At 48.0% G+C, this 15,558-nt stretch overlaps 1 protein-coding gene across 12 annotated transcripts in view; it reads right to left on the bottom strand.

The window, feature by feature from the left end:
- LOC144936916 (chromodomain-helicase-DNA-binding protein 9-like) overlaps window positions 1–15,558 on the bottom strand; it is a 164,391-nt gene that overhangs the window by 12,402 nt on the left and 136,431 nt on the right. For all 12 annotated transcript variants that reach the window (XM_078864153.1, XM_078864151.1, XM_078864152.1 and 9 more), the window contains 9 exons: window positions 14,013–14,212; window positions 10,451–10,610; window positions 8,756–8,845; window positions 8,141–8,244; window positions 6,944–7,064; window positions 5,545–5,626; window positions 4,809–4,854; window positions 3,095–3,764; window positions 2,341–2,549 (listed from right to left, as the gene is read on the bottom strand). In XM_078864153.1, coding sequence (XP_078720279.1) covers window positions 2,341–2,549; window positions 3,095–3,764; window positions 4,809–4,854; window positions 5,545–5,626; window positions 6,944–7,064; window positions 8,141–8,244; window positions 8,756–8,845; window positions 10,451–10,610; window positions 14,013–14,212 — 1,682 coding nt within the window. The remainder of the gene's footprint in view (window positions 1–2,340; window positions 2,550–3,094; window positions 3,765–4,808; window positions 4,855–5,544; window positions 5,627–6,943; window positions 7,065–8,140; window positions 8,245–8,755; window positions 8,846–10,450; window positions 10,611–14,012; window positions 14,213–15,558) is intronic.

The following is a 15,558-nucleotide window of genomic DNA, read 5'->3' as shown; positions in this document are numbered from 1 at the left end:
TATACTAAGAATTCAGTAGAGTTAAATGCAGGCAATTTTCACTGTTGTTCAGTTTCAGGTTTAAATTTGTTGTCCCGGAGTGACCAGCATCCGTATTTTAGATTGACTGCTGGTTATGCAAAACGTTAATACAATCTAACCAATGGTGGAACGCCTCCACTGGCAGTTTGCGGCTTGTGCAGAGAAGTAATCAACAACTGCTGCTTACATTTGTATTTATAATAGCATCTAAATGCAACCGTCTATGAAATTGTTTTACAAAAGGTGAAAAAGGCACGAGGTGGAAGTTGGGCGAGACCGTCAAGGCAAGGTCGTACGCTAGAGAGGAGGGCACTGATATGATCGCAACCGGCAACACGTGTGGATTTGTTTGAACACGCTTCAATCGATAATGTGAGGGGTCTGTGGTAACCTCGGTGACGAGGCTGATATTTATTCTTCTCTGCAGTGGCGGTTGCTGCAATGGGGAATAATAAATGCCAAGAGTAATTGATGGGACCGACACGGGCGCTGTCATTGTGCCTGTATGGCAGTGGCGTTGCTGCTGGTGGGCCGATCCACCAAAGGTCTGCAAAGCGCCGCCTCTCGACCACGTCCATCCGCATTGTGCAGGTCTACGTGCGTGCAGAACGGCTGTCAATGGCAACAGAGGGTGCCGCGGTGGTGAGATATTAACTGCCTCGCCTGGTGTACAGGAGCTTGTGGGTTCGATCGCGACCCTGACGCCTGCTGCATATTTGGAGTTTGCATGTTCTCCCCGTAGTCGTGCGGATTTTTCTACGGGTCCTCCGGTTTTTCTCACCACATTGAGAAACATGCGTTTAGAGTATTTGGCTGCTATAAATTACCACTTGATAAGGCACTTTGTTGAGCGATCGTTTGTGACCAGGTCGCTCCTGAAAAAGAGCTAAATAGCTCAGTGGGCCTTACCTGGTAAAATAAAAAGTTGGTTATAGTTAGTTGACTAATTCAATCCTTGCATTCATTTATAAACTACCAAACACACTTGCTTCATATGTTCATGATTAAAAAAAATATTTTTCCTGTTGTGCCGAATACCTTACATCGCAAAAGCCTACGTGTTAAACAAACCAGGAGTTATAACGTATTGATGTTTTTTGCTGTGAGACAACCGATTGTTATACTGGTAGTAACCTCCTGGTTTGACCAGCCCACAGGAGATTATTCTGTCCGTCTGGCAGTTGTGCATCCAAAAATGGGAGGGGTGGAGCTGGCTGGAGAGGGGAGGGTGGGGAGGGGCTGGGTGGGGAGGGAGGGGCTGGGTGGGGAGGGGAGGGTGGGGAGGGGCTGGGTGGGGAGGGGCTGGGTGGGGAGGGTGGGGAGGGGCTGGGTGGGGAGGGTGGGGCTGGGTAGGGGTGGGGCTGGGTGAGGAGGGGCTGGTCACCCCGTGGTGCCCTTATAAAACTCAACGTTTAACCTACTCAAGCCGGCTTGTCCAAGCCCTCACAGTTGGGAATATTTGCGGAATACACCACGCCGCCGTTGACCCTGGCCATTGACCGAGCAACCCAACGTTACTACCAGCTCCCTCCGCAGGAATGTTAGACAGGTCTCTCTTGGGAACCATTAACTTGATAAAAATGCATGCCCTCAGGATAAATATTTGACCATCTCCATTTGAATACCACATAATGTAAGAATATAATTAAAAAAGTTTAGTTCTCATACAGTCACCCATAACATTACTGACTTGTTACCGATGGAGGGGGGCGTCAAAACAAATGTGAACATTTAAGTCAGCGTTTGTCTTCACAACCTAATTTAGTGTTCCAACCTGAAAACGTTTAAACAATTCTAATTTCCTAAAAGTAAAGTCACTGGACGTGTACAGCCTGCAGTTTAAGCCAGCACGACACCGGCAACACTGATAATGAGGCACGGTGAGATCGATTAAAGGAAGCTGCTTTCAAATAAACTGGGCTGCATGGCCACTGGGTGGAAGAAAACCAAGGAAAAGCAGCCAGCTGCTGCTGCAAAGGATGTGCAATGCTCCCCACGAACAAACAAAACACATCAGTGCACCGGGCAAATCAGCAGAGGCCACCTCAGCACGAAGCCACAGCCGTAACACGAAAGGGCAGCGGCCGCAAATCTCGTTAACGAAGGAGCGGCTGCCACCGAGTGCTATCGAACGCAAAATGCCAATAAGGCCCTGTTAAATCAAACAGGCGTGCAGCCAACGCCGTAATTGAACACAACACGCAGCTGAAGGCTGTTAACCAGGGCGGTAAAAACGTCAGCCAGTGCACCCCCTCCACCACCCCACCTCACCTCACGCCGCTCGTCGGAATCAACGGGAGAGCCGGCGGCGCCACCCACCTTCCGTGTCGGAGGGCGGCAGGCGGCAGACCTTGCGGCACATGGCCACGAAGGCCTGAAAGTAGCGCGTGAGGCTGTCGTCCGTCTTCTTGTCGAGGCGCGCGAACGAGCGGAAGCGGGTCCAGTCGAAGCGCCGCCGCTGGGGGTCGAACTCGACGCCGAAAGTGGAGACGACGCGGTAGAAGTCGGCCTCCTCCCGCCGTGTCCACCTGAGGACAATGGGGGCGCGTGGCCGCAGGAGGAAAAGGGGTCGCGTGTGGTTAGAAAATAATACGTCAGAGACGCGAGGGACTCGTCGGTGGCTCGCGGATAAGTCGTTCACTTGTGGACCATTCAGTCGCCCTTGAGCAAGTTACTCGCTTAAGCATGAGTCGCTGTGTTGAGGATGAGTCACTAGGTTGAGGATGAGTCACTAGGTTGAGGATGAGTCAGCCACCCAAAGGTAAAACAGTGGGACATAAGTGAGCCGGTAAACTGTGGAGTGCAGTTAGTTCCTTGTGGACAAGGCTGGTCACTTAAACACAACTTGTGAACAAGCCAGTCATGTACACATTAAAACATCTCTTACCTGGAAGTCAACTGTGAATATGTAAATTACCCACAAATTATTAAGACACTGACAAATCAGTCAGTCACCCACAAATCAGCGAGTCACCTAAAAGAGATCCAGTCACGAAGGGGAGAGCCAGAAATGGACCACCGCATGAAACCCTCTTCACGGATAGACCCCGACCGACGGACCGACGGCACAAACCTCTGGCGCTTCTCGAGGCGGGCGAACTCACGCGCCCTGAAAGCCTCCTCGCGCTGTGCAGCGTCGCCACTGCCCCACACCAGCCCCGAGTCGCCGGCGCCCTGCAGCGCACCGCCCAGCGCACCCCGCACACCCTCGCCCTGCTGCTGCAGTTGCAGCTGCGGCTGCTGCTGTTGTTGATGTTGCAGCTGCTGTTGTTGATGATGAAGATGCTGCTGTAGCTGTTGCAGCTGTAGCTGCTGCAGTTGCTGCTGCTGCTGCACAGGTGGTCCCTGCGTGAGCGACGGAGACGCCGCCGCCGACGCCACCCCCGCGACCACCGGCAGAGCGGTGGCCGAGGCGGCGGTGGAGGGGTGTCTGAGGGAGGGCGAGAGGCCATGAAGGCCGTGCAACTCCAAACTGCCGCCGGAGAACGGCGGCTCAAAGGGGCTGCAGGCGGCGGTGGCGGGCGGCGCCGCCTGCAGCGTCAGCTCGTCGTTGCGGCGACGGCGGCGGCGGCGCTGCCCCACCAGGCCTCCCCGCGCCTGCGCCTCCAGCCGCTGCTGCTGCTGCTTGTAGCAGCGCTGGTAGGTGGTCACGAGGCGCCGCAGGCGGGCGGTGAGCGCCGACGGCGAGGGCCAGTACAGCTTGCCCATCTCGGCGGCGCCGGAGCCGCCGACGCCGTGAGGGTCTTGAGGGACGGAGAGAGTGGCGGCGCGGTCAGCGGCTGCGGAGGGTAAACGCTCGCGACACTTCGCACGATTTCTTTGCTGCCGGGTTCACGTGACGGCAAATTGAGATGCGATGTCCGGATTGGTACGTTGCATTTTTTTTTAAGCGACACAGTTATTCTTTGCCATATGCTTACTGGACAGATGGAGTACAATTGGTAAAAATCTATTTGTGCAAACTTTCATGAACAAATTGCTGCCCTGAATTCTGGAAGACAAAATGTCATTATCCGAGGAAGGAATTTAATTCTCAAGTGGTTTTCATCAAACATACCCAGGTAAGGTTGTAATAATCATCAATGCATTTACAAAGCACTTAAAATAACCTCAGAATCTTATGGCACCTTACATCACATCTCATCTCAACCGTACAAAAGGAAACCCCTCCTGGCAGCTGTCCCCCCTATGCAGCACGACTCAGTAGGATGTGACGATTGAAATGTGTAATCCCAAAATGAGTAATTTGCAGGGAACAAATTTGGCAAATTCAGACAATGACACCATTACACGGTGGCCTTACTCTTTTCAATAAAGGTCGCAGGTGGTAGGATGCAAACACAGGTCTTCCCTCCTCTACTCATCTACGGATGTCTTCCTCACAAAGCCATTAGTGCATTAATTGACGGCGGGTGTACAAAGTGATTTTAGGACAATCGCATGCGCGCACTTGAGTAGCCAAGGCAAGCTTTGTGCCAAGGCCACTTCAAGTAATCAAAATTGCACCAGACTAAATTCCGGCTCCAAGCCATGGGCACGGCAGTGCATAATTGATCTAGTCTCCAAAATAAACAAATCAATAATAAAAATAAACAATTCTGACATGCAAGCTTTGATCAATATATAAAATCGGCACTGAAGCAATGAGAGCCTCAATTTATACATACAATGACCCGATCGTGCTGTGCAAGAATGCAAAAAGTATGTTTCACTGTTCATCACAAAAGCATTGATGTTGAACGGATCAAAGCATTCTCAGGCTTCTATTGAATTTTCACATTTCTTACCTTCAGAAATGTCAATCTGTAAACTCCCTGGAGACATTGAATCATCCTGTCAAGATAATAAAAAAAAACATCATCCACCATTCCTCAGCATTCAGTCCCATGGCACACGCACTTTACGTTTAAAGCAAAAGTGATGAAGACATTTTTTTAAATTTTAAACGGCTGGATGACTCGGGTGGCTCCTAATGCCAGAGCACTGACACAGCAATGCTGAGATCTGGTGTTCAAATGTGGGCCGCCCCACTTGTGATTAAAACCAAGTTCTTATTTTCATCGCAAGTTTGATGGTCTCTGCTCCGATCATCAACAACCGCACACGACATTGTGCTATAAATATGGTTTTGAGCTTAATTTGGCCCAATGATCGCTTGTGGTGAGTGACGCAGCAATGACCATTGTTAAAGCAAGATAGGCTTTTTTGTAAGTTACTCCAGAAATAGCTCTGTGCAGTCACCTTCTACGATCATTCCCTGACATAGTGTGAGGTTCTGCAGAATAAGTGAGTCTTCGTAAGGTGCTTCTCACTCTCAAGACTTAACTCTGGCAAGCAATACTGGGATATACAGTAATTAGTGGTAAAATTCACAAGAACACTAAAACAACAAAATATGGATAACTGGAATATGTTAATTTACAATGACAAATGTACGCTTGAAGAGAGTGCGTATCGTACGAATGTGAATTACTGCTACACGCATCCCACTCGAGTCCAAGGGCTGGAGAAATGAACACACACCTCAAGGTCCATGTCGTTCTTGAAAATGGTACGGCCAGGCTTGTACTCAGGATCTTCAAACTCTTCGGTGGCAAATTCCGGACTAGTGTGAGAATGAATAAGGGAAAGGGATAAGTCATTATTACTGATAAAATCACACGATGCTCATGAAACAAGCTTGAATGCACATACGCAGACAACGACCGTTCATTAACTCATACAGGCTATGGAGCAAGTGCTGGAATGCAACGTGAAACTTTTAGTCTCGCTTCACTTTGAGGCCAGGTGGAATAATTAATGGTTGCTGGCTGCAGTTTAGGGGTAATACCAAAACAAAGATCCCCCATATAGCCTAAACAGACTGCACGGGCAAGTGCTGTTATCGAGCACCTATGAAGGCCGGCATGGCACACGATGGGGTGGGTGGCCAACACCATGCCCGGCCGCCTTTGTGTCCCTAGTGGCGATGTGTACGCACGGCACTAGGTACTAATTTAAGACTTGAGTCGACCTAGGGGAGACCCAGAACAAGTTCAGAAATCACTTGCCACTGGATGTTTGCCACGGCAGGAAATTAAAAAGAGGTTGCCGGGTTCGTAGCGCGCTAAGGGGCCATCCATTTAGTACGTACGCATGGGGGGTGGGTGAAGCCTCGATAATAATAATTTGTCTACATTGGCCTTCAAATGAGCCACAGTTCAGTTTCTTCACCTGTCAGACAAGTACTACCAGGAGAAGTAGGACTGTGGGAGAGGTGTCACTTGTATGCCACCGTACCCGACTGCTTAGCTATCACGCAGCTCAGCAGTGAGTCGTGCTGCTGCTGCTGCTGCCGCCCGGTCTTCAGTACCAACACTGGTCTTCACATCAGTCTACTGTTACAGCAGATGTTCAGTCGACGCACTTTTTACAGAGACTAGTTCACCGAGTTTTAATTGTGTTTTAAGATCATAATAGACGTGTTTTTGAATAACCAGTCAGGATGGATAACACGGTCAAGTACAGCTGTTTGTACAAAGCTGTGTGTAAAGCTAGGCCAGCGTTTGAACCTAGCGGATACTAGACAAACTTTTTAAAGGGACGAAACTTAATTCTTTAATGCAGCCGGCGGTGGAAAATCTGTTTGCTTAAACACGTTAATATTATTAATCCTTTATCGTTTCTGCGTGGATTAAACATCGGCCGTTCTATAGGATTCGTCAAGCGTATGTACGCAGGTGGGGGGGGGGTGTAAAAAGTCCGTGTGCCTACAGGGAGGAGGGGAGGGGTCAAATTTTGACAGATTGTTGCATACGTACTAAATGGATGGCCCCTAAGTGCTATGCCACCACTCCTCCTCACAAGCACACATGCGCATCTTTGGACTGAACCCATGTGAGCTCAGGTCCTGCGTGGGAGCCCGGAGCTGATGACTGCTCACCCGTCAGCAAGGAAGTCGTAGTTCCGCTGCTCGGCGGCGATTGCCATCTGGTCAGGCATGCCCACGCGCTCCAGAAAGCACAGCGCTGGGTCCGCTCGCATCGAGTTGTACTTCTCGTAGCCTGCAGACGAGAGACAGCACACGTTTTAGACTGCCACATTATAAGGTGGCACCCATTACACACAAAGTGCTTGCCACAAATGAACCACAATACGATACCTTGCTGATTTCGTCAAAGAGCATAACCCATCACGTGAAGTCCGGTCATCCTCGCAGCGGCTTTTGGCCAACCATCGAACAAAGACGGAAGGCGCGCTTTCAGATGCGCTTCTACGGCCGTCTGGAACGCTCTTTGTTCTGATATTTGGAAGCCGCTGGAGCTATGCACTTTTAAATCATCTAGATTGAAAACGAATTTCTTTAGAACTGCTTTTCGTGTTTAGTCTGTGCATTCATTTTCTGGGTTGCAAAGTGTGTGCTAGGTTAGGTTAAGTGTGATGGCTTGTAGTTAATCTGTACATGTGTGTGTACTGGGTTGTAGTGTGTGAGTGTGACTCGATGGTGTGTGAGACTGGGTTATGTGTGCTAGGTCGACTCAGCCTCAAATAAGTACCTGATGTGGTGCATAAAAATACCGCTACTAGGGAGACAAAGGTGGCCGGGAGTGGTGCTGGCCACCCACCCCCCTCGTGTGCTGTTCTGGCCTTCTTAGAGGTGCTCGCTAACAACACTTGCCCCAACAGTCTGTTCAGGCTATACTAAGGGGGATCTTTATCTCTCTCTTTCTCTTTGGTTTACGTGTGCTAGTGGGGAGCCGTGGCGTAGAGGTTAGTGCGCTGAGCTACGAACCCGGCATACCCGAGTTCGATTCCCGCTCATGGCAAACACCAGTGACGATTACCTGAACCGGTTATGGGCCTCCCCTGGGTCGACTCAGCCTCAAATGAGTACCTGGTGTAAACATCCCCACCGGAGCGGCAAGTGCGGAAGGGTGTGGTGCTAGCCACCCACCTCCCCGTGTGCCGTTCTGGCCTTTATACGTGCTACTCGCTAACAGCACTTGCCTCAACAGTCTATTAAGGCTAGGCGGCGGCGAGTAAGGGGGGGATTTTTGTCTGTGTGCTAGAGAGTGCTGCGAGTTGCAGGGTGTTTACTCCGTGGCTGAGTGATTGTGTGTGAACCGCGCCGCCGCCGCACCGTGCTTGCAGACCCCGATGAGCAGCGACTTGTCGGCGTCAGCGTCCCACCACGACACCGGCTGCTCCCCGGCCTCCGCCTCCGGGAGCCAGATGTCAATCTCGCTGCGCACAGCAGCGCCATGGCGTGCCCAGAATGACGCGTTAACAATACAGCTGTACTCTCCATCGCAATGGACCATCTAAACCAATGTGCCGTCCCCATCCCAGTGTACAGTCCACCCCAGTTTATTATCTACTTCAGTTTAACATCCAACCCATTGTACCATCCATCCTAGTTGACCATCCTTCCATGTGTACTATTGCTCTCTGTTATTGCTGCTGTGGCAATGTCTTTCGCCAGTCCATGATTCCATCATTATTTTCAAAGGAGAAAAGCCCAAGCCAAGCAAACTAAAATGTGACCAGGTTGCTTCCGAAAGAGGTATAAACATTTCAACATGCACAATGTCATGCTCGACATGTTCAAGTGACAAGAATACCCCTCAGCCTTAAACATGTTCGGAGCAAGTGCTCTTATCGACTTCAAGCTAACATACGACTCACATTAATATAAACGTACACGCACAAACACACATTCACCGTGGGTGGTGGCTGCAAACAAACAGAAACGTACCTGGCATCGACGCCTTCAAACACGCGGTCCGCATTGTCCCCGATCACTTCCTGCCTCAAGTAGTAGAGCATGCGCACACGCAGCAGAACCCTGGAGGGCAGCGTCAGAGCACAGGGGACAGCAACCACAGCTCACAGCTCTGCTCAATGATACTGCAGCAGTGCACGGAGGCCTCTTACCACACCCTGGTCCCCTGCACCCACACTCAGCCGAGCCTCCATGCCTACGAAGGTTGGCGAGATGTTAACTATTCTAGATTTGAAGTTTTCGTGACTGCAAGGATCAATACTCTTTGGTTCTTTCGGTAAAGTCACGTAACTTTACCGAAAGACTTACCGAAAGAACCAAAGAGTAGAGATGTTAACTACCTCGCCTGGTGTGCAGGAGGCCGTGTGTTCGATCCTGACCCTTACGCCTTTTGTATAGTTGGAGTTTGCATGTCTCTCTCCCCGTGGTCAAGTGGACTGGTATTTGGCTACTGTACATTTCCACGTGATAAGCCACTTCGTTGAGCGATCATTTGTGGCCAGGTAGCTTCTGAAAGAGAGCTATATGAGCTCAGCGGGACTTATCGGGTAAAACACATTTTTTTTTGTAGTTTTGTTTACCAAAGATGCTGCTTGAGATGATTGTTAGACAATGTGCATGAGCTGCATATATTCTCAACCCAATTCAACGTCAAACACTTCTTAAAAAAAAAAAATTGTTAAACGTGCGAATGCAATAGTCGAATGAAAAAAAATAAACAAAATATTCGTGGGCAGTCAAGAGTGGACATCCTCTGTTATAAGTGGCCCATACCATGAAAATGTGAATTTCCACAAGTTGCTTAGGACTGCTCCAATACTCCATTGAGTATGGAGGCACTCTAAGAAGGATTCTTCATTCGCTGCTCCTTCTATTGCAGTGGGTCTTTGAAATAAAGTGAGAGGACGTGCCATCTCCTACATGTAAAATGAGAAAATGGTAAATGTTGGGAATCGAACTCCCGATGCTCACAAATTGCAGGGCAAAGCAATGTGAACTCGGTAGTTAGCTGCGTCTCTATACCCTGCACATGCCAGGCAGTCCCAGTTTGTACTGTACAGTAACTACTCTACCAGTGAACTTTGTGCTCGAGTGGTTTTCTTTGAATATTTAATTGCCCTTTGTACTCTTTTAAGTTTAGATGAGAGATAAGATTGGGCTCGATGCCCCACCGAGTGGGAACTGCAAGTGGGGTATATGTACTTTTATATGGGGCCCTTTGTACTTTTTAAATCCAAAAATCAATACCGATTACATTACAAGCTGTAAATTGTCTTAATTTGGCATTCATGTAAATAACGGGGTATTGGGAAAAAAACAAGAAACGGATATACCTGGGAACCCAACGGTGGCAAGATGTTAACTACCTCGCCTGGTCAACAGGAGGTCGTGGGTTCGATCTCAACTGTGACGCATGCCCCCATATCTAAAATTTGCATGTTCTCCCCGTGGTCGCGTTAATTTTTCTCCGGTTCCTACAGTTTTTCTCTCCACATTTAGAAACATACGTTTAGGGCATTTGGCTGCTATAAATTTCCACATGATAAGCCACTTCGCTGAGCTACTATTTGTGGCCAGGTCGCTTCTCAAAGAGAGCTATGTAGCTCAGTATGCATTATCTGGTAAAAAAATGTTTTAAGTCTCTGCGCTCTCCTGCACAGGACTAACTTGTTGCAGTGGTGCTTCAGGTGCTTCTTGTAGCCGTCGTCGAGCAGCAGGGCCTCGGGGTTGTACTTTGCGAGCCAGTCCGTCTTGGCCGGGTCCAGCGTGCTGATCTGGGACTTCACCTTCTTGCCCTTCCGCCCGCGCGGCACCGGTGCCGACAGCCCTGAAGACCATCGAGGTAAAAACGACACCACGTCACGGAGCCGGCACGATGATACCCCTGGAGTTGTACACGTACAGCCCTTTCGTCAAATCCACTGACGGACGAGGCCATCCCACCACCGTGGCGGGTTGTGGGGGTTGTTTGACCACCACACTTCACCACACCCCATGGCGCGCGCGGGTTGTTATCAAAGGTAGGCACCGTAGACATGGGAGGATAGTACAGTACAATGGATTTTGTTGCACTGGCCTCTGCTGCCCATATTGTATCCTCACAGTAGCCGATAATAGCAGTTTGTAAAATTTAAGTTGGTCACCTAATTTAGCACTTATTCAGGCTTGACCCAGCTGCCCTTGCGAGATTGGGCAAAATCAGGCACACTCTGGTAATCTGATCATAAAACCTGACATCCTTCCATAACTAAACTGTCATTAAAACTAGATTTTAGTAATAATAGGATTTTTCCCCTTTTTTCCGTCAACAAAACTGAAACCTAATTACGAGGAATCATGTTTACATTAACCACAATACCTCGAACCTATTATTACATTTTGGTACTGGCAAAGGAGGCTTCATGATAGATTTTAGTACTCACGTGAAGCTGATTTTCAAAGGTGTTCACGAATACACTCCGGATCCTTGGTATCTGAACCGGAGCGTGTTGGTGACCACCATATGAACAACTGCATTCTCAACTGTCCTCAGTTACTGGTCTTACTGGTAACTGGTCTGTTACTGGTTACTGGTCTAACACTGCATGCTAGGTATGAAATTAACAATTCATTAATGGATCAAAATCGATCCTTATGCTCACGACACGCGAATTTAATTCATCGAGAAAGGTAAGATTAAGCAATTCATGAAAAGTACGTGCATATGCCATGTGAATGATCCATTTAGGCTCATAGAGCCAGCAAAGTAGTACAAACCAAATGCAACAAAAGTGAGAATCAAATAAATAAAATGGTTAATGTGAGGCAAAGGAAACGGTTACTGGATTCAATCATGACCCTGAATCTCTGGTCACGAAATCTTTCCATGACAGCATGGACTTTGCATCTATGTATTAGTTAATAAGTTAATCCTACATAATTGAGACCATTTAAAAATGATATAAATATACCTTTGCATAGTAATACATAGATTACTGGCTTTTTTAATTTAAATTCAAAGAGTAATGAAATGCACCTTGAAACTATATACCAACCATCTCTTTTAATTTTGCTCTCCATGACGACTTAAAAATAAATTGAATTTTTTTGTTGAGTTATTTTGTGATAAATTCAGTCTAGTTAATGGATATTCATTATCAAGTAATTGTGACTCGTGCATTGCAATTATAAACAGCAGGCATAATAATTTGATCGAAGAATATCCCGATTGTAACAGAATGCTGTGAAACATCTCCATAATAATAATAAGCCATTCCAGTAAAACTTGGTTTGTCATTTAATTGATCATATTACGGCTCTATGGACGTAGCATTCAGTTTGATTGCCATGCGACAGAACGTTTGCATGGCGTAAAAAGGTGCAACCACCTATTGTGGATTAACAGGCCCCATTGAAGGAACCTGGGGAGTAGCTCTATGGACGTGTCACATTCCACTGGGTCTGTACGCCTGCGCAGGTGTTTTTCGGTGTGTTTTTGGGTGGCGCCACGTGATGTTCAGCGTGATGCCAGATGCTTCACTCCGCATGCTGGCGGCTGCTTCAGGCGCGTGGTAACAACCCCAAAACACATTGGGAAATTTCCTGGGTCGTGCTCCGACAGAACGTTCACTCTGAGAGCTCGGAATGGAAATGTCTTCATATGACATGGAAAGCAGGTGAGGTTCATGGACCCAAACACATAGAGATGAGTCTTCAAAATGAAATGGAAGCTTCGTAGTCTCTTTCGTATTGCAGCACAGCTGATTTAAAGGTGCTCTTGCGGAGATGTTAGCGACTGAATGGTGTGATGATGATGACTGAAAATCAGTGCAGCACGCGCATGCAAGGGGGCACTGATTGAGATGTTCGCGTAGAAACAAAGGAAGCTTTTATGTTGTTGTTATTATTTACAGCGTGGGATGCAACACACTTGCCGGCTCTTTAACTTCTCTTTGTATTTAGTTGTCACCGATTATATGCCAATCGTCTCATTGATGTCATGTCATGAAAAGAACAAGAATTCCTTCAGGCAGAAGTGCATCATGTCGTTTCAGAAGACACCAGAAACCTACATTGATGTATTCAATACTGGTGAATGCGCACAACTCAATATATGTTCACAATGATTTGATAAAATGAATAGATTGTTGCAGTCTCTTAAAAGGCACCTCAAACCCAACAGCTCTCCTCCTTCAGGCTTTCATGTTGTTACAAGTGTGGCTCACCACATGCCAGTCACCTGATACATTTCCCAAATGTGATCCCTTAAGCTGAATCAAGTGAAACACCACAATTATATCAAGATGTTTCGATGAGAGCACATGTAATAATGTACCCCCCCCCCTCTCACCATCAATTCAACGGAATGTCACAATTTTGGGTAATGATTCCAGATTATATTCTTGCTTGTCATTTGCACTTCACATCTGTGCTGTTTGTACTCTACGTCTCATTTTTATTGCTGTATCCATGCTGCTCATGCAGTTTGCACTGTCTATAATGTTGATCTCTTTAGTTGTTTTGCACTAATTGGTTCTTTCATATTTATACTGCATCACTGCTTGTGACCATTAGCCTGAAGAAAATGTGTATGAAATTAAATTTAAAAAAGAATCTGCTTTGGGCTGTGGCTCACAAACACAAATGAATAATAAGCAACACTCATCATGAATAATGCATTTTTTAACAGATAAAGACAACATTGCCTACAGTTTCAGGCAATAAGCCTTATTCAGAGCTGTACATTTTTCTAAGAAAAGGCAAGTATATTTTTCTCACGTGTTCATTTGTGCGTAAAATTATCACAAATCAAAATTACATTCTTTTAAACAATATTTGATGTATGTATCGTAAGCATAAGAATCTATTTTAAGCCTACTGGGTTGTTATTAGTGACTGGGCAGCGATAAAAAAATAAATAATTACACTTGTAAATCTGGCTTGATGTCAGGTGGCTAGGCACACCACACCATTGTTTTTCGTGATTTGCTTACTTATACTTTGCACCCCTCGATTTTTGTTGTTGTAACTTTATGACCCACCTCAACTGGAACATTTGTGGAAAAACACCTTCATAGCCCATTGGATTTCTCAAGGATAAATAAAGATTATCATTCCCACTCGGGAAGGCGACACCACTACTGGCGGGCCCCTCCAACCGACACAAGAAAACCTTCTGAAGCTGTCACAGCCGGAACCTGGCGAACGGCACGAGCGGGGAGGGGGAGTGCCAGGAGAAGAGGGCCCTCACCCGAGTGGTTCTGCAGGGTGCGTGCCTGCCCGTCATGCGAGGGGGTGATGAGGTCCCACATGAAGCCCTTGATGCGCTCGTCGCCGCGGTAGTGCAGCAGGCAGTAGGCCATAGACACGCGACATATGAGCTCCACGTCGCGCTCCACCAGCTGGCGCTTGAAGCGGCCGTGCCGCAAGATGTCAGGCCACCGGCCCCAGCTGAGGGCGGACGCACCAGGGGGGGAGGGAGGGGCAGGGGAGAGCGTGCGTAAGTGACGCTTGGGTTCACATCGATTCTGTGTAATACAGCGCTCAACACGCTGATGTGCAACACGACTCATTAACATTTGATCACCTCCTTGCACTGTATTGTTGACTCGTGAAGCTTTTACTGGCCAGGTGGCATGGCAGTCAGAATGTCCTTTTGACAATAAAAAGGGCAATACGAGTTCAAACCCTGGTCAGGGGTCAATCATCCCCCCAGGGTTAATAAAATGAGTACCAATTCGTGGAAAATCAACAGTGGTTGCACAATGGTAAGACAAGCACGTTTTCTTAGGAACGTGGAATTTCCAAGCTTCGTTTGTGCAGTCATTAATTGAGAGGATCACAGCCCCACGCATGCTTGAGAACAGGGAGACACCTTGGCCTTGAGCACCCGCTCATGTTGTCTGCCATTACAATCTCGCAGCATGTTCAACCGTTAAAAGAACGTTTTGTAACTGCAAGATGGCGAAGATGATAATGACGCGTGGTGATTGTTCAAGCACAAGGGGCGGTTTCATCACGTTAAATATATTTCTTTGAGAGCGCATATCTCTGCAATGTATTTTTTGTGAAGCGATGGTATATTACAGATAATGGTAACACAACAGATCAGATGTAACAAGAATACAATGGTCATGCATGCTCATGGGGATGGGCATTAAGCGAGTAAATGCTGCTGCTATCTCACTGCTGAGGTGTGCTTCATGCAAACAGACACAAATCCGGTGCACACACATTGCACGTGGGCACTTGTACATCCACACCGAGCACACACACGCGTGCACACACACGCGTGCACACACACACACACACGCACACACGTGCATGCACACACACACACGTGCACACGCACACACACTCGTGCACGCACACACACACGCGCACACACACACGCGTGCACGCACACACACACACACACGTGCACGCACACACACACACACACGCGTGCACACACACACACACACACGCGTGCACACACACACACACACACGCGTGCACACACACACACGCGTGCACACACACACACGCACACACACACGCACACACACACGCACACACACACACGTGCACGCGCACACACACACGTGCACACGCACACACACTCGTGCACGCGCACACACACACACACTCGTGCACGCACACACACACACGCGTGCACGCACACACACACGCGTGCACGCACACACACACGCGTGCACGCACACACACACACACATGCGTGCACGCACACACACACTTGCAACCACAACCCCCTGAATGCATGTGGCACATTCTGCACTAAAGGCATGCCGACAGCA

Source organism: Lampetra fluviatilis, chromosome 17, assembly GCF_964198595.1.
Source record: "Lampetra fluviatilis chromosome 17, kcLamFluv1.1, whole genome shotgun sequence".
In the NCBI taxonomy this organism is placed as follows: Eukaryota; Metazoa; Chordata; class Hyperoartia; order Petromyzontiformes; family Petromyzontidae; genus Lampetra; species Lampetra fluviatilis.
This window is presented reverse-complemented; position numbering and strand designations above follow the sequence as displayed.